This window comes from Dermacentor silvarum, chromosome 1 (assembly GCF_013339745.2).
Source record: "Dermacentor silvarum isolate Dsil-2018 chromosome 1, BIME_Dsil_1.4, whole genome shotgun sequence".
In the NCBI taxonomy this organism is placed as follows: Eukaryota; Metazoa; Arthropoda; class Arachnida; order Ixodida; family Ixodidae; genus Dermacentor; species Dermacentor silvarum.
Genome location: NC_051154.1, coordinates 310,960,633 through 310,979,792, shown reverse-complemented (window position 1 = coordinate 310,979,792; position 19,160 = coordinate 310,960,633). Strand labels below are relative to the sequence as shown.

The 19,160-nt window shown below is 45.0% G+C and overlaps 1 protein-coding gene across 2 annotated transcripts; it reads right to left on the bottom strand.

The window, feature by feature from the left end:
- Nucleotides 1–2,431: 2,431 nt before the first annotated feature.
- Nucleotides 2,432–18,229, bottom strand: LOC119453193 (tenascin-R-like). 2 transcript variants are annotated; one of them, XR_005192228.2, is made up of 6 exons: nucleotides 17,535–18,229; nucleotides 16,827–16,893; nucleotides 11,503–11,564; nucleotides 5,623–5,733; nucleotides 3,624–3,737; nucleotides 2,432–2,700 (listed from the first exon to the last, which is right to left on the bottom strand). XR_005192228.2 is itself a non-coding variant. In XM_037715214.2 (5 exons), exons 1-5 carry the CDS (start codon nucleotides 14,181–14,183, stop codon nucleotides 2,591–2,593), a joined length of 486 nt encoding a protein of 161 aa, XP_037571142.1. In that variant the 5' UTR covers nucleotides 14,184–14,595; the 3' UTR covers nucleotides 2,434–2,590. The 2 variants fall into 2 exon arrangements, 1 of the variants encoding a protein (XP_037571142.1); XM_037715214.2 differs by lacking the exons at nucleotides 16,827–16,893; nucleotides 17,535–18,229 and adding an exon at nucleotides 14,095–14,595 and having other exon boundaries at nucleotides 2,434–2,700.
- Between the last annotated feature and the right edge of the window lie 931 nt (nucleotides 18,230–19,160).

Sequence of the window (19,160 nt, the reverse complement as noted above, 5' to 3'; positions counted from 1 at the left end):
CCACAGATATTCGCAAGTATCTGTAAATCTTTTTTATTGTCCGCTAGTAGCACAATGTCGTCTGCGTACATCAATCCAGGGACCTTCTGTTGCACCATTTGTCCATTACGCATGTAGGATAAATCAAAACCTAATTCGCTGTTTTCCAGTCGTCTTTCTATGCCCTTGACGTAAAGCGTGAACAACAATGGTGACAGAGGGCATCCTTGCTTCAATCCTTGGTGAATTCCCACCATTTCATTTCCTTTTCGGCCTTCCCATGCCACTTGTACTTGGTTGTCTCGATATATCTCCCTCAGCAGCTCCACGAAATCGTCATCCATGCCTTCGTATTGAAGAATATCCCACAACAATTCCCTGTCTACGTTGTCATAAGCTCCTTTAATATCTAGAAATGCTACCCATAAAGGTCTTTTCTGAGCTACTGAAATCTCTATGCACTGAGTTAGTACAAACATATTGTCTTCTAAGCGTCTGCCTGGCCTGAACCCATTCTGTAGTTACACGTGTAAGCGTGTGTCAGCGCCACCTGGCGGTTTCCTCCCAAAGGGGCACGCGCGAGCCGGCGCGTTCAGCACACTTCCCCATTCTAGCCACTGTAGCCGCGCATCGTGGCGCAGCTCGCGCAGCTATGCATGCGCAAGACAAAGAGAGGTCAGTGGACAACTGCTATAGTGACCTGTTGCTTGTGCGCAGGTGCGCAGCTACGCGCGGCGGCGAGAAAGACCAGTGTTGCTCGACGACGTGTTCGACGCGGGAGGACGCCGTAATGCTGTGTGTGCGAGTGAAAGCGTGTGAACGCGAGCCGCGGACTGTGGCTCGTATAGCTGCTATATTACGCAGCTATACTTCGTAGAGCTGTGTAATAATTTGCGATCGCAATCGATGCTTCGCCTTTCGGGCGAAACTGCGACTTCTTTTGGTTTCGGAGACGGATCAAGTTCGTTGTATCCATTGGCAGGACAATTTCACTTCTTTAAAGCGATGTTTTAAATAGATGGATCTCTATGGGGATTTCAAGGGGAATTTCATTTAGGTCATTGCATCCATTACTTCGTTGCATCCTATTTTCTTATAATGAGGTTCCAGTGTATTTGCTGGCTCAGTGCCATTGTCGAGACACTGAAACAGACCCACGCGGTGGCCAACACAGTATCGTTCACGCTCAGTGTAACGTTTTTTCACGTTCAACGTAACGGAGCAGATTATGGTCCTGCTAAAAGCGTTGGTATGTATACCATTGCTCGCACCGACTTGTGATTGGATCGATGACAAGGAAACAGCCATATTGTTAAGTGTGTGCCAGCCAATTGGTTTCGGTTTGGATCAGAAATTGGATAATTCTTGCTATATTTGGTATGATTCCTGAAATTTATGCAAACAGTGTTCGTGTAGCTCCGCAGTCTTACAGTGCAGTTTTATAAACCGTTCAGCCTTGTAAACGACATCGCAATTTGAACACCTTTAATTTGCTTCGCCCAACATACACCAAACATAATTAATCTTCCCTCCCCATTGTCGATGGGAACGTCATCTATGTTGTGTGAAATTGTAGGGCTTTATTTTCTAAAACACGTTTTCTTCCATGCTGTGTATACTTTTGGGGGCTAAATGAAGTATATGCACAGGCTACGAAGCGATTCGCCAACGCCCCAACGAGAAATTAAGCAGGAGTCCTTGTGCTGGCGTATTTTTCCCCCGATCTGCTGTTTCTCCCTCGGTGTTACGTGGCTAAAAAAACTGTCATCATGACAATACGTCATCGCTCTCTGCTCTGAGTTCAGCTCTGCTGGAAGGAAGTCAGGTTGTAACGTTGGGGGCCAATTAAGCTAATAGTAGCACATTATATTCCGGGTAACTCTCGTCACCAGTAAAGACACGTGTCATTGTATTAGTGTCAAAGCAGGCCACTTACCACCATGGTGATTGCTCCGTCATGCATTGCTATTTCAATGCCTTTTTTATTCACATTTTATTAAAGGAATACTTCAACACTTCTCGAAAACGGTGAGAATGCGTAAGTGATCTGTAGACAATGTTACCGTGAACATATGCGCACCAAGAATCATTTCGCTGCACGCTGCGGGGAGCACACAATCTCGCATAATAGATTGCTGGCTCTCTGCTTCGCCAGGTTCTGAGATAAAGGACCTCAATGCAGCGTTTATCGAAGTGCCCTCTCTTTTGCTACCACCAATGACATCATAGAAAGCGCAAGAGCCCGTAGACGCTAGCCAATAGCCGATTGTCCATGATCAAGAGCTTTTTTTTCTTCTTTTTTTTCGGGAGGATTTGCCACGAGGCATGTGCATGGAGAATAAAAGAAAGTCAGATCAAAGTTTCCAACTCTGCATGTGCCCCTGAGTGAAAGCAACCACACGCTATATATGTATGGAAGCAATGTGAAGCCATACTCTATGAATTGCGTTTGGTATTAGCGTTCCGTCAGCGCCCACATGATGCAATGAAGCGAATATTCTTTATTTTGAATATTTACGCTAGTGTTGTTGTTGCTCGCAGAACCACCACCATGGCAGTATCAGAGCACCCGTGCACCTTCTCGAGAAACTTCGTGCATGTGCTTGGTTTATTACAAATGCCTGCAGGTGCACTCTCCATCGATGCATATTCCCCTGGCGGAGCTTGGTCTTCCCGGGTATTTAGCGGTGCAGATTTTTCTACACTTATCTTTATCGCAATCTGTAGGAAGAATGGCACATGTTTTTTATTTCTTTTTTTGCGGAAAGTCAGAATGGCTATTAACAAATGTCAAATTCTATGTCAACAGCTTAAAAGATGCACAGGAGATGCCTATCGTCAGCCTCTTTCACAAGGCATTCTGTTGCGCACTAGCATGCTGTCCTAAACGCAGCACTAAAACATTTGCTTGCAATTTATGGCACTGCAATAAAGCGACACTGGAGAGAAGTGATATAGTAGTTTAGACTGACACAGCGTCCTTTCAGAACTCTATGTTTGTTCATTTCGTGGTGACAGGTTTATTAGAAATGGCAGAACAAATGTTTTGTTGTATTTTCTTGCTCCGAAACCTCAGCTCCGGCACGTCAGTGTGACGTGAATGATTTCGTAGTATTTTTCTCCTTTAGTTTTTTGCGGCACAGTAGAAATTATCGAAATTTGTCTTTGACTTCTTTAGTATTCAATGTAGTTCTTCTTCACCGATAATCTACGCCCTAGCAGATTCAGCCAAATTTTGAGTCGTCATGGCTACATGGTTCAAGTTCAATGCGACGTGTCCACATGGCTTTCATTTATTTTTAGCTTATTTTCTGGCTTCACACCAGCGGCGGTAGCCCAGTGGCTAAGCTCGAGGTTGTGAGTTCCATCCCCGCCATGGCGGCCGCATTCCGATTAAGGCGAAATGCGAAAACGCTCTTGTACTTAGATTGAGGCGTGCGTTAAAGAACCCTAGGCGGTCAAAATTTATCTTCAGTCCCCCACTATAGCCTGCCCCATAAAACCCGGAATTCATTTAGGGTCATTAGGGGAAAACGGAAGCGCTTAGTGTTCTGTCTTAATTGTTCAGAAAGCGTTTATCCTCATTATAAAGGTAAGGAAATCTATCGTCTCTTTTTGTCTTCGAGTGAGGATGAGAGGCTTACCATCTTCGAGAGTGCAAATACAGTTCGTTCGTTGGCATTCGCCATTTGCGTTCGGCACACGCCTCCTGTCTGCTTCTTGGCGACAAAGTCTTTGGCATTTCCGCGTAATGCATGCTGCAAGAAAACAAAAAAGAAGCCCGAAGTCGGTGACCACAACCATAGTCTCACACATGTCTCCAATTCCGCGACCACCAAGAGGAGATACATTGAAGCACAATAAAGGCGCTGAAGCTGTTTGAATTTTCGAATTCGTCTTCGATATTTGAATTCAAATTTTGCGGAAATGGTACAAGAGAACGCTCTGAGAAGTTGAAGAGAAACCCGTTTGAGAACAGCGTAGGCTTTTTGTATATAGTAGCCGTAGTGGCTGATAACGACTCCACGTTCAGCGGTCGACGGGTGAAGTCACGTGGCATAGATCGACTAAAGGTGGTCGAGCGTAAAGAAACATAATGGCAAAAAAAGGTACATGGGACGCAAGGGCACCTATGCGCCTTGTGCCTTCTTTTGTCTTCGTGTTTCCTTGCGCTCAACCACCTTTACTCAAGATATAACATGCCCAGATCTCCACTCTTGCATTGATTGAGGCGCTATTTGAGAGCGCCATTCTAAATCTACCGGTGGTCATTGCAACAGCCAAGGAAGTTGCTGCAAGCAGCACGTAAACTTTCAATCATCCATATGTCATCATCGTCAATGCCGTCTTTGCTTCCACTTCTCCTCTTACCTCTATGCAGAGTATCAAGCTAGAGCACACTGGCTGACGCTCACCTCTCCAACTTTCCTTGAAGAAAATTTATTTCTCTCTCATGCTACAGACCCGCACTTAAATGTGGCTACATATATGGCTATGAAATATTAATCTGAAACAGATTTTTTGTCTTCATGGAAATAGTTTGTACAATATAAATAAGACAGAAACATCTAAGCAGAAGTGAGTGGCAAGATGAAACTGCTGCATTTTGTAGGCAATTGTAGGAAAATACTCGTGTTCTCCAAGTAAAATTATTGCTTTATTTAATAGGAGAAACCGCAGATTTCCCGCTTAATCACTCGTGTGATTCACATAATAATGAAAGCGCCCGCTTGTGCAATGTTCGCTGGCGCATACGAAGCTCTAAATGCAGTATCCATGGGAATGAGCTCAATATCGCACACGATTTTGTTCCGTTTATTCTGAACAGGTTTGGAAGCTATGTTCCTACTGATATTAACAGTTAAACTGAGTTTTCACATATTCAGTTATCGTCCATGAATTCACTTACTCATCGTGATGAGTAAAGTACCCTAAAAGGCAAGCATACCACAACGCAACGTTCTTAATCACTTCAACTTGCGCTACCGTATTGATAAATTTAAAAGCATATAGCTTGCATATGGTATACATTGCAACTCAGATCACCCCTTGACTACTTTTTGTAGCATTCTTATTTTTTGTGGGTTACTGGGTATTTTCTACAACTGAGATATAGTCCTGGACCTTTACTCCATAGCTTTGTTTTCTTCAGAAATATTAATATTGCGACGTGAAGACCCTGCTGTTGAATCAGTAGTCACTTTGCTTGTCATTTCATCTTTCTCCGAAGGTATTTTCTATAATACAGTAAATAACTGCTGGTCGCACTTCTTAGACTGGTGGGATTCACGAGTCTTTTATGTCCCTTTTGTGTATGTGTGTGTGTGTGTGTGTGTGTGTGTGTGTGTGGCTCCTTCCGTGTCACCACTGGATGATATGGGCAATTGTGCGTGAAACTACTGTAAAAATCATTTATGGTGGCACTATTTGCGTGAAACAACAGCTAAACAGTTCTTCACTGCTCTTATAGTTGTATTTTTATGGGTTAGTGAGTGGTCTTTGGCAGCATTAATTTTACCTTGACACACAAATGCGGTGGAACTTTTATGTACATGCTGTACCGAAGGAATGTCATTGTCGCTACAGTAACACACACGCACAAAAATTGTCTGAGAAAGTCAATAAATGTATAGCGCATTTTACCTTCTTTGTAGTTGCATTTGCATGAGGCCCCTTCGCAGTGCCCTATAACATCCACAAATTCCTGGTTCAACTGGGCCTCGCAGGTTGCTTTGCATTCGAAATCTCTGCATGCTGCGTAGGAGAAAAAAACATGGAGGTTAGGTGAAGGAATAAATTGAAAAGCATGTACAAGAAGGGCCCTATAACAAAAAAATCCTAATGTATTTTTATTCCAATCTCCTCGAGTCAAATTTACGCAACCACCGACGCAAGCATCGGGCGGTGACCCGCAGCGTTGTCTGAATAGCGCAATCAAACGCTCTCCTCGTTCATAGGAGGTCAGTTTTGTTTACTTTCCAAATGAATAGCATTGCCTATCTTTGCAGGTTTCTCTTATCTTATTGGTTGACAAGAGGCGAGGAGCACGCAGCAGTGGAGAGGTCTTCGGTGGGGCCGAGCTAGCGCAGTGAAAGTAGATACTGGATCTGGAGGGTTGTGCCAGCGCCTGCGATTGTCCCGCCTCTCCTTGCTTAATTTGCGGTGGCTGGTCGAAAATCGCGGTGGTGTGCAACGGTAGCCTGAAAATTCCGCTAAAACGCATGCTCAGCAAAGAATAGTTGGCAGAGCGATGTTGTAAACGTGCCGAAAGGGCTCGACCACGTTATACTTCCACGCAGAAATGTTTATTACACGCAAATAAATATATGCTCCCCGCAGCTTCGAGTAGCCAGTGTTCGAGTGATTCGTAGGCCGACCTGTTCTATACCTTTCGGAACGGGGTAGCCTCCGTTTTGTTCAGCATATTAGTGCAATGCATACATGTGAATTTGACGTGCTTAGTTCTCGCAGTTTTGTGACGTCGCGTGGCAGACATGCGAAGTGAGTGCAGTCCGAAAACTTTTGAACAATAGCGGAGGGCTAATGGCAAAAAAAAAAAGAACGAGGAGTCGAAAATGATTATTTTTCTGTTGTTCAGTTTAATCATGCATAATCAGTGTGTACACGTCATTTTAGATGGCCAATCTTCGCGGTTTTTGTGACGTCTCGTGGCAGACAGGTAAAGTGGGGGTGGCCTGAAAACTTTTTGACCACTCGTGGAGGGCTGATTGCAGAAATGAATGTAAACAGTTCGGAATAGCTTTACGTTATAGCGCTCCAAGTTTTTTGTATACTCAGAAGGCGAACTAAAGTTGTCTTTTCTTTCCCCGTTGCGTTAGAACTTCGTTTACAAAGCGCGTGCCATGTTCCTAGGAAGAAAACTAACCACATTTCGAGCCAACCAGGCTTCGATGTCATTGGCGCTGTTATACTGGTCACCACTGCTTCACACGCTGTATGACGGTATCAACTCGTCCTCTCTGTCACTCAATACATACAAATTTACATATTTCAAAGCAACGTGGCGTTGGGCTCGTTGCCAATCTTCAGCAAAAAACATATTGCGCGCGGTGTGGACACCACAATGAACAAGACGGGTGTCTTCTTCTTTGTGTCTATTATGCGCACCTGTTTATTTCTGTATATATTTCGCATGCGTTATAGAAGAGAATGTGCATGTCTTTATTAAAGTTACCACTAAAATCACATAGCACAGTATTACCACGTTGTGGTTACTATGGATAAGAAAACATATGACCCGCCATGGTTGCTTATTGGCTTTAACGTTGTGCTGCTGAACGCTAATTCACGGGATCCAATGCAGGCCACGGCGGCCGCATTTAAATAGGGGCGAAATGGAAGAACGTCCCGGTACCGTGCATTGGGTGTACGTTAAAGGGACAGAAAGTCAAATAAAAATTCAGGCTAAAGTGATAGAGCAATGCTCTAGAACGTCTAAGGCGGCAATATAATCGCGAACAGAGCTTTAGCAATCGAGAAATTGAGGTAAATGCAGGACACGATAAGAGACTCCCCAGGGACATTCCGGTACTTACCCCATGACGAAGGCACTCCTAAAAAAATTGTCACTAGTACTCAACCACTCATATTAAAAAGATTGTTTCGTTGGATTATAGGACGGGAAAAAAATGCTACTTGTCTACTTCTATAGAAAAAATACCTTTTTGGCATTACACTTGATAACGATGCTGGCGGTCAAAAGGTTTCGTTTTCGCTCGACTCTGCGCCGCGCGCGCTTTCGAGTTTCAGAAGTTTCGTTATTGCGTAGTGCTGCGCTGGCGTTACTGGCTCGCTGAACTCGCACTTGAATGTGCTAGCAGCTTGAGAATCGCGACGGCACATCCAGACGGTGACCAGATTCGTCGCCCGCCGTCGCATTGTTGTAGTACTCGCTGCTTTCGCGCTCGGAAGTGCCGGTGTCGAGGCCGCCGTCGTAGTACGCAACGACGCCGGCAGCGCGAGCCCTCAGCAGTATGTCACGCTCATCGGAGCTTCAATCGCTAAAATCGAGCCCAGCATCGCGAGCCAACGTGTTGTTGTCAGGGTCGTCATCTAGTTGGTCCATTGCGACGAGCATCGACGATCACCGTGTTCACAATTCGGCGCGCGCTTTACCTTTCTCTATGGTGGTATGGCTAGCCACCATGATTCCGTTTTCGCACTGCCGTCGGCTCTGTCGTGGCTCTGTTTCTGGCCGCGCGTTCGGGCTTTCCTCAAAAAGAAAAAAGCCGTAGCGCCGTCTGCGGGCGCCGTTTTATACACCGGCGGCACAACGTCACTATATGGCCATGACGTCACCACTCCTCATTCGGGCGGGCGATTTGAATTGCGTTAAAGCTAAGCGGACGCTTTCCACGCAATTTTCTCTTCAAATAAATCTTTTCTTGGCACGAAACAACCATTTCGAGGTTTCTGGTATGATATTTTAACAGTACACGTTGAAATAATATTTGCTTTAGTGTCCCTTTAAATAGTCCCAGGTGGTCTAAATTAATCCGGAGTTCCCCACTACGGCGTGCCTCATAAGCAAATCGTGGGTTTGGCACGTAAAAACCTGGAATTTTCTTAAACAATCATATGTTTGCGTTTAGAATGTAGCTCTTCATTGGGCAAACATGGGCCCAGAAAGACAAGCAACACGATAGCGTTGCACGTAGCCGTCGGTCATCGCTTCTGAACTCATGGATCACGTAGTGAAGTGCGTCCGCTATTATACATGTCTCGTTCTCCATTACAGATTAATAGCTGGCACTTGCACACATTCGCGAATATACAACACCGCTCATGACGCACACCTAATCGGGTCAGACACGCCTTCAGTGTTATGAAGTTGGCGGCAACGTTCGAGAAATATAGGATGCTGTCTGCGCATCTTGCGTTTACAGAGGTCGTATAACGTAAAATTATTCCATTTTGACTTTAATCCAATCTCGAGACGTCAAATTTACGTAACCACCGACTTAAGCATCGGGCGGCGACCCGCGGAGCTGTTTGAAAAGTCTACTCAAACCCTCTCTTCGTTTATAGGATGACATTTTGCGTGCTTTCAAAACGAATAGCATTGCATACCTTGGCAGATTTTTTTATATAATTGGCTGACACGAGGCGAGGAGCGAACAGATGTGGAGAAAGCTTCGGTGGTACCGAGCTAGTGCAGTGAAACTGGCTAAGAAGAGTGGTGTCGGCGTCTGCGACTGGTCCGCTTCCCCTGGCTTTGTTTGGGGTGGCTGTTCGGATGACCGGCCACCCAACGCAATTTTTACTTCCCCGCGGCGTGCAACGGGGAAGTAAAAATTACGCTAAGAAAAAAGGGTCGTAAGCGAATAAGAGTTGGCAGAGCGATGTGGTATAAATTATTTTTTTATTTAATTTTTTATTTAATTACCTTACAGGCCTTCCAGAAAGGCATGGGTAAGGGGAGATGTACATAGAGATATAAGCATTAAAAAGGCATTAGTAAAACAAGAGAAAAATCCAAACAACGCAAATATATCAGAAATATTATAACAAAAAAATTAACAGAAAACGCCGAAAAAATCAAGGCGGAAAAAATAAACAGAAATAGTCGAAAATACAAAGGCCGCAAAAATAAACAGAAATGGCCGAAAAAAATATAGGAAGCAAAATGTCATAATAAGGGCCGAAAGAATTCGTTAACGTTATACTGCCAAGAAAATTTTAGGTATACGCAAAGAAACCCATGCTCGCCGGCAGCTCCGAGTAGCCAGTGCTAGAGCGATTGGTGGGCAGCCATTTTCTATTACTCCGGAACGGGTCAGTCTCCGGCTATACAAAAAAAATAGTTTTGTTCGGCACAATAATGAATCTTTATTGCGTATACGTCTTTTTGACGTTGTGAAATTTTGCAGTTTACGGACGTCGCGTGACAAGCAGGCGAAGTGGGAACAGTTCGAAAAATTATGACTGATAACGTCTATAGGGCTAATGACGAAAAAAATAGGCTTAAAATTAGGAAGAACGTGTTCTTTTTTTCCTTTTTTTCTGCCCAATCATACATATCAGTGTGTACATGTCATATCATATCATGAATTTTCGCAGTTTTCGTGACGTCGTGTGATAGGCAGGCGAAGTGGGCGGCGTCAGAAAATTTCCAACCAACTGGGCTAATGACAAAAATGGAATAGGAACAAATTGAAATAGGTTTACGTTATAGCGTCCCAGTATCCTGATGGCGATGTCGGTGGTGTTGCACAGGGTGGAGCTGACAGGCCTGCTTAGCCTGGCATGCTCAGCCGGAAATTGTTCCACCTGAGCATCTCTTACTCTATTAGTACAAGTGTTTCACCAAGCTTGATAGGAGCGATCGCTTGGTAAAAACTAAAACTGGCAACAAGTAAAGCGATGTTTCTGGCAAGGCCCGCTTCTTAAAAAAGCCTCCGTTCAGATAATGAAAAAAGAACTCTCAACGCGTGAGCGTCTTACCAAACAAAAAATATGAATAATAACAGAAACAAAGTTCCAGAGCTGGCGTAGAAGCGTCTGAAGTACGCTATATGAACAGCTTCTGGTGATGCAAGGCCCCGCTGTGAATGCGTGACGCTATGCAGTGAGACTTCGCATCCTGTGCGCCAAGTCGTCGAAGTATTTTGTACAGCTCGAAATAGCTTCACGGAAGTTTTACTTCGAAGCATTCTCTGCTTCGTTCCAGGCATTCTGGGTAGGTTGGTAGGTATGTTGCTTGTGGCGTTGTTTCAGACTTGTTGAATAGAAATTTCTTTCAGAAAAACAATTGGACATGACTGCACGTGACTGCGATTCAATGGCGTTGTGTGCGAGTGAATTTGGGGATAACGAGATGGGGGGGGGGGGGGGGAGTGCCGGGGGCCGCAGGTCGGGAACTCAACTGCGAATTTCGAACTGGTGCGCCCGCTGGTGTCATGTGATGTTACACACGCGCCAGTGGCCTCAAAGAGCTAGTTCGCGTTGGCACGAGATAATTGTGCGTAAAATATCTACCCGAAGAAACTGAGCATCGCGTGGTTGTGGAAGTATATCAAGGCTCTATCCCACCATACACACTTTTTTTGCATATTTATCAGGCCCGAAACAATGCGAGACAGGAACCTACCTAGCTATACCGCCGAGGTCCTGGTATGAAGCAAAGAATGCTTCAAATTAAAAAAAATGAGACCGAGACGTCATGTAACATTAATAAGGGTTGTCAACTTCAACATGCTAAAAGGCAAAGCAGGTATATTGCTTGCAGTCGCTAGTCGTCGATGCAATGAGGAAGAGCTTCTGCCGTGGGCGGCAGAGGTTGGCACGCCTCGTAGCACTACTGCCTCGCAACAAGTTCATTTGATCCCCTATCGCCCCGCCTACTACGCCCTTTTCAAAATTCTTGCAGCAGAACTTTCTCTCGACAGCGCTTTAGAACATTCAACATATAGCGAAAATTTCATACAGGGCTCATTGCGGGGCCGCCCTTTAAAAACACTGGAAAGTAGCATTTTAGTATATGTCTTGTGGAGACTTCCTTACATGTGATGTTCAATTCCATTTGGGCGGTCTTCCTGGCAGCTTTTAGCTTTATTGTTTGTGACCTGCAATAGAGACAACACAAACAAGATTACCACTGACAAATAAAACAGAATATGTGCGTTGAAAGATTTATTTAAGCTTATCGGCACTATGTCGGTTATGATCATTGATCATCATTGTGTATTACCGGCGAAGCATAAGTACTACTAGAAAATTCATTAATGAAATTGAACTCTCTGAGGGACGAATTGGTGCCGAGAAAGAAAGACAAATGACAAGCAAAGTAATCTTTCATAGCCTGAAAATCAAGATTCTCATATCTGTCGGTTATATTTACATGCGTCACTGTACATTCCAGAGCAACCGATGGTGCTTGCTAACTAGATAGACAGCGCCATTCGTTTCGCTCTGGCAATCTGATTAGGCACGTAAGTTTTAATATATAAGTATGAAAGACACACACTGGCGCTCTGTACGTCTGTGTGTTTCTCCCTTGCGTGTGTCTTTTTAGCGCCCTGAAATCATGTTTTTGGTATGAAACATTTATAAGGCTTATCGGGGCTATATATAAGTCATAAGCTAGACATAAGTCAAGTGGTATAACTTAGTGTGTCTGCTCCGACGAATACAACGCCGACTGGCAATTTCACATTGGGCTGCTGTGCTAAAAAATGTACTTATTTTTTTATTGATGCCGTGGTTTCCGGACTTCCGCTCCCGCAGGTACAAAAGGGAAGTACATTCAAACACTACGGCAGTATAATGGAAGTCAGAGTCTACAGGTGATCAACAGTCTGCAAGCTTCTGGGAAGACTGCTGTCCCACACTGGGCCAAACAGGGCGGCCAGAGCATTGCTCATAGTGATGCCGGACCATGTGGAACCCAACGTTCAATAGTCAACAGCGACCCAACGTCTAATAGTAAAGAGCAGTCACGATAAAGGCGGTCAGGGTAAAGTACTCGCGTAGCTCGGATGCTGCAAGAGAGAAGTACCAGACGAAGGTGCGAGGTGCCAGCTCCTCGCGCACTGTTAGTACGCTTGGTGCATTGAGTAACGTGTATCATGTTCTGAAAAACTGCCAGGCAAAGGCAGCGGAGGATGCTTTGTTCCGCTGCACGGTGCTTGCGAAATGTAGGACTATTTGAAATGTGATCTGCTGGTGCGGCGTTCGGTTCGGAAGATCGGGCCTCGCTACGAGCTCTGCAGATTTCGCTGGCCGAAAAAGCACCACAAACAGCCGGTTTTGTAGCAGCAGAGTCTGGAGTACCGCGGGGCTCGCCCACACCTGCTGCCGGAGTCTCGAGTCCCGGGCGAAAACGGCTACCGAACTGGTGAGGTATTGAGCTTCTGTCATTACATTTGTATTAAACGACGCTCAATGGGGCATGAGACCGCAGGCAGGTCAGTCCGACCAGTCCGATATACGAGGGCACCAAAGGTAAAATGTGCGGCACGAAAGCGACCGCACATCTCGGATGCCGCAGCTGAGAGATGCCTAAGCCTGGTCAGGAGGAGCTCGTTCCTCGAGCCCTGCATGATTCTACGAGCTGCGCACGCTGCAATGTGAGCCGCACGCATGGGCCGCAGGCTCCGTATTGCGCCGGTGCCAGTGACCGCAGGGAACGTACCATAGCCGAAATGAAGCCCAAATGGCGCTTGCCTAGCGATCGCACAGGGCGAACGGCCGAAGTTGCACATAAACCACAGATTCGGTCCAAGGTGTTCCCGCAGAATATTGCAGCTGTCATTCAAGGTAATTAGGGCTGAGTCACGTACCTGCTCAGCTTGAGAGCGCGGCGCCGTGATCAAGCGCGTACTACGGCGGGCAGGTGATCGCGCGTCTCCTCCTCAAGCCAGGCCATGGCAGTGCACCACCGGCGCCCTATCTTGGAGGTAATGCCCGGTGAGTGAGTGCCTAGTTATTAGTGAAAATTGTGCATAAGACCTAGCTTAGCATCTAGCGCATACTATAATGTTTCACTTGTTATCTGGATGGATATCTTACAATGTCGTAAAAGAACACGCTTACTCATCAAATTTTTGTGGGTTACTGATGTGTGCATCCAAGGCAGTTGTGAGGAATATAGTCACCGTAGTCATATATGCTGCAGTGCAATTTTCGTGATTTCATGTAATTTTTTTGGAGAGGGGGTGTCCGAGGAATATCATTTTTGTTTTGTATGGTTAGCACTAGCGAAAGCTCGAGCCCCCATCGGCTTCCATTATTTTTGTCGCTCATTTTTCACCATGAAAAACAATCTTGTTGTACTAAGTCCCTGTAAGCTGAGGACGCACTCTCCAATGATGACTTTCGGCGATATCACTTTCAGTGCGTGTTGATTGGCTTATTGAGCCAAACTGGATGAGCTGTTTGGCTTGTTGGGCATTACGAAAAGGACAGTACCGACGAAAGTGATAGTCCGAGAATACGTCCCCTGTAGTGTTTAGCAGGGTACGTCAGAATGAGAAAATGTCACAGCGTGGCCCACCAGATTAAGTAATATGAGGCTATACAAAATCCGACAGTATACACCACGGCACCAATGCAAAACCGACTATCCAGAATCGTTCGAAGAAATGCCCAACTTACTTGCGTCGCTTTCTGCTACTCGAAAGATCGGTCATGAAGAAAAGCACGAAGACCGCAGTGAGAAAAACTGTTTTCCCCACGAAGTGCATGCTTCTATCTTGAAGCTGCCGCGAGGAGAATACGAATTGGTTAGTTCATGCATCTATATATGACTATATCCTCGCAATTTCTTTTGGCCACATTCTCGTCGCCGCTCTAACACAAACCGTCTCATACGATGACATTTTGATAGCTGGTGCTGCTGCTGATGAAGAGTGAAGCTGCGTGAGTGAATTCACGCAAGCACGAACAAGGCACTCTGCGCAGGCACGTTTCGTTGCACAAATCTCGATGTGCACCAGGCACTACAGAAGTGTCGAGCACGTCACTGTCGTTAGTCTGTCTGTTGTACGCATTTATAAAACCTTTTGTCGCTCCTTCCCTATCATGCGAGAGTTGAGTTATGGGATAACTCGACACGGCTGGCACACCCTTTGACTGCGACGGTTGCGTGGCTCCCAGTTCCCTCGCGTTATCAAATGGACAAATAGAGAGGCCGTACATCATAGCAAGGGGGTGAACTACACCAAGGCATTTTAGCATTCACTTGCTACGTTCAGTCTTACGGGTGGTTTGAAAAGCCGCACACAGCCGTCGCGCGAGCGAAACTTTTGAAAGGTCATAAAAACCGCGCTTCATCACGCAGTTGAAACTGACAATGTTTCCTGTTCAGTTGATGGTCTACACATCTTTTTACTCGTCAGTTTAATCACTGTGCCTTGCCTTTATTGTAAAGCCTAAATAGCATATAGATGCGATGCTAATTCTCCCAAATTAAACGTAACAGACACGCGTACCTGTCCACCGACATCCATGTAGACAGCATTCTAAGCTCGACTATACAGAGCCCTTGGATGACAAGCGGTACGACATAAGTTGTATCGCATTAATACTTGCGGGAGGCAAGTTGATTTGTCTCCGGGGAGCACCTTCGTTCCTGGACGGTATTCTACAATGCTAAGCAAGCTCTTCGAGTTATTGACTGAGTCATGAGGCGAGGCCCTTTTGTATATTAGCTCTATAATTCACAAAGCTTCTCGACCTTGTGCAAAGAAATGGCCGCAGTATTATATTTCAACGAATATGTGCACGGTGGGGCGTGGCTAGGAATTTTCAGGCAGACACAGAAGCAATGATAGCCTTGAACGATGTCTCTGAAGTACACGTTGTGTACTCGTGAACGGTCACGAACGCCGTGCTTAGTTGCGTGATACGCAACTAGACTAGACCCAATAAGATCAACACCATAGACGACTGCACAAGTGGTACCCAGCAATGAAGTTCCCTATGCCCCCCTGATAAGTTAAAGAACCAAACAAGTGTCGTGCATCTTATTCGCCTTAGTACCACGTTCGCCAAGCGTTATGTAGTGACACTGGTGAAAATCATGAACAATGTCAAGAGCCAGAAACACTTAAATAATTGTTTCGCATTTGCCAGGAGTGCACGCTAGAGCGATATAATCTGGTCTGCTGGATTACCCATGTCTATAACAGACCATTATCCGATTATATTGTTTGCAGTCCTTCGCCTAATGCAAATAGCGCAATTTTACTTATTCTAGCAGCTTTACCTTTTCTTCAAGCCTCTGGGTTTGAGCTACGCCTTTAGAGATACAGCAATGGTCTTTCTTGTTTTCCTCATTATAACTCCTTACTCCACTTCATTACCGTCTACTTTTACCCAGTGCAAAGTAGCAGGCCAGAGCAAGCTAGCTAAGCTCAGGCGCACCTTTCTGCTTATTTTAAAAACAATTTTATCCTCTCCTCCCTCTCTCTCTATTGTCAGGAAACAAAAATGAAACTTCATGCTCCGCGGTGCCATTCAGAACCTAAAAGACTCCTGTAAAGTTCGAAGCTGCTAATCCCACTCTTTCATTCCCTCTCATCCTGCCTCCTCTTTATTAAAGAGGTAACAGCGCACACAGACGGGTACAGAGTGAAGAACAACACCACGCAGCGCTATTGATCCTTGTGATCCTCCTTATTATTAAGCGCTTATAACAAGCGTTCATGCACAGGCAAAGTACACACCGCGAACGTTCAGCCACTACAATCAAAGTAGTGTGGTGTGCGCGTGCCAAATCTTGAAGAAAATGGGAAGATAAAAGGTCGAAAAGACGACAGACGTGCACGCAAAACCACGCACACGCACACACGTTCTCTATTGTGTTACCACTTTTTCTATCTCTTGTTGCCGTCTGTCTGTACTCTATATATGTGCCGTGAGCCAGCAGGATAATGAAGCAGTTGGCGGTCACGCTGTTTGAAAAGAAACCACCAAAATATAAGTTTTCTTTCTTCTTTGCAGACTCATGGTCAAAATGTTTGTTGTGTAAGACAAAACAGGACGGAAATATTAAAATTCTACTTGTTTGTGGCGTCAGTCTGAGAGTTGCTGCTATCGGTCCCTGTCTCAACGGAGCTTTTTTCTGGGTCCTGCTAGAACAGCACCCATGCATGTCAGTGTAAACAAGTAACTGCGGTATTTAAGCATTACAAGAGGTTTGTGAAACCAAACGAAATGCCTCAACAGATTTACTTTCATGGCCCGTACTGTAATGCAAAACATCTCGACAAAGCCCTCAGGGACTGGCCTGGCAGTGATGTTTGCCTGAGAGGAGCGTAATCGTCATTGCTCCTGCCTTTCTATATGCCGGGTGATCTCTTTTTGAGGCAAATGTTTGTACAAACCTTCAGTGCCAGATCGCTTCCTTCTGCCATAATTGCTGGTATATTTGAAGAGAACGACGCTATTTGCCTGAAAAATGAAAGCGTCATGTTAGCCAATAAAAACGTTTCGCCAATTAGTTAGATATTCGCTGCATGACACGAGCTCCAATTTTGCAAATGAAGATGAGCAGTAAGGAAGACAAATACATTTAGTAGAAATCTTCATACTAAGCACGAGCTTGTAAAAGATAAGTCGTCAAAAGCTGCGGTTAAATGCATTGATGTTTAAGTTACCATTAGCAGCGTTTCGTTTTTTCCACAGTGCGCATAACTGCTCACAGTAACATCGGTGAGTTTGGCCATAAAATGTGAGTAAGAATGTCACTTAGATTTCATATTTCCCAGTGGGTTTTCCCTCGATCCAAACCTCAGCCAATAATTTTCATCACGCCACACACTGAAACCACTGTACCCTCGCCTGACGTTGCCTAAACCATCTTTAGCATACATTTGTCGCGGTTGTTAAGCGATGTAAGAGGTACCACTTTCTAATCCTGTTTTATTGCGTAATCTTTATCCCCCGAACGACATATTATTCAAGCAGTTAAAATTATTTATTTGCTAATGCACTCCATTCCGCATACAGAGGCATCCTGACAAGATGATGGCAACTCTAACCTAAGAAAAATCCACTTGACGGAAAAAGCAGGAGTAATCTTGAAGACGTACCGAGTTGGCTCTCACCCTGCTCCTCGAAAACTTACTACACTTCTGGTTTTCTCCTGGCAAGGTCTCTCTTTAGTGAAGGAACAAAGGAATGACGCTGAAAAAAAAAATACAAAGTGCTCAAGCAGCAGCACGAGCTGCAGAGCCCTGTCTTTCATTTCTTCATAATATCGACGCATTAACTGTTAAGAGAGCTTGTTGCCTAAAAAGGTGATTCGTAAATAATTTGTAAATTCGGTCGTATTTTTCAAAACAGAGCCATTTGCAAAAGAAAAAACGCTATTTTCATCTTATACCAACCAGGCGAAATTTTAGATTTTTTTGTGAGTGTTCGCGCACAGTGACAAGTGAAAATCCCCACAAAGTTGATAACGCTCAGAAAGCTGGAAGCGCAAGCTAATGTTTTCTCAAGGAAGTGAAGGCGATAGGTGTAGCTCAGTGTGGCATGCTAATTTCTAAAATATAAGTTAGGGGCGTCTACAAAATCTGAAAAGTTACGCACGTAGGACGTTAATCAAGTGGGCACGGACACAACTAATCCTAGTCAAATGTGCCGTTGACACGTTATGTTAGGCATTCACATGTGAATCGCTTAGCATGAGACCAATTACCGCTAAAACTCAGTACGTGTATTCGTGTTAACTTTGAACTTGAAGTAAGTTTACTGCAAAATGTCTCAATCAGTCTGTTCATGAAGACATGAATGAATAAATACCATGCACAACATGTGAATAATCAGCAAAACACCTAGAGCATCATTTCCAATGCTGACAATGATAGCCACATGTTGACAGTGCACACTGAATGTTTGCCATTCAAATCTTGTTAAAATATATGATATTTCCTGAGATGAAAGTGCAATCGAAGGATAACTAACGCACGATCAAGCTACCAAACTTCCTGATCAAATCTGCCTCAATAATTTCACATGTCAGCTGTGAACTACGTTTAGCCAGCACTTCGCTTTTTAACACGAAAGTGTTTTATGCCGGGATCCACCAAGACTTCACTGACGTATTTCCGTCACGGAAATACGTCATAATACAAAGAAAGAAACCAGAAGAAAAAGTTCCACAAACATGCAAGATTTGGAAATCGAACCCACGACCTCTTGGTCCGCGACGATAGAACGCCGAGCGTTTAACCCATTGCGCCACAAACGCATTTGCAGAGAGCTACACAGACGCGCCTGATATATCTAACACTCCTCCGTGTACCCGCGCTCTTGCTCGGGGCGGTGCCGCCGCCTACGAGCAGAAAAGAGAAGTACTGCATTATGACACTAACGCGCACCGACAGTGAACGCTTCGGTGGTCTCAGTACTACGACGCCTCGATGCCAGCATTCGAAGGGACGCTGGCATCAAGAAGCACTACCAACGCCACCTAGGTGGCGTTCACCGTACTCAGCACAGCGGAGCGTGGCCTCTGCAATTAGCTCTGAAAATGTTTCTGAAGTTGATCGCGGAGGCTGCAATTACGACGCGCTGTACGCGCTGATTTGACTCGGTGACGATTCAGTTACGTGCTTTGTCTTGCGCGTTGTATTAGTGTGTCAGTTACGTGCTTCGTCTTTCGCGTTGTGCTAGCGTGTGCAGCGTAGTGCAGCTTCCATATGCACGACGGTTGC

Bases quoted from the DNA above. Each gene is read 5' to 3' on its own strand.
- LOC119453193 (XM_037715214.2), bottom strand. From the start codon at position 14,183: ATGCACTTCGTGGGGAAAACAGTTTTTCTCACTGCGGTCTTCGTGCTT. The intron at 5,734-11,502 runs GTAAGGAAGTCT...TCTCCTACGCAG, and splicing joins AATGGAATTGAACATCACAT to CATGCAGAGATTTCGAATGC. The intron at 3,738-5,622 runs GTAAAATGCGCT...GTTTTCTTGCAG, and splicing joins CAAATGCAACTACAAAGAAG to CATGCATTACGCGGAAATGC.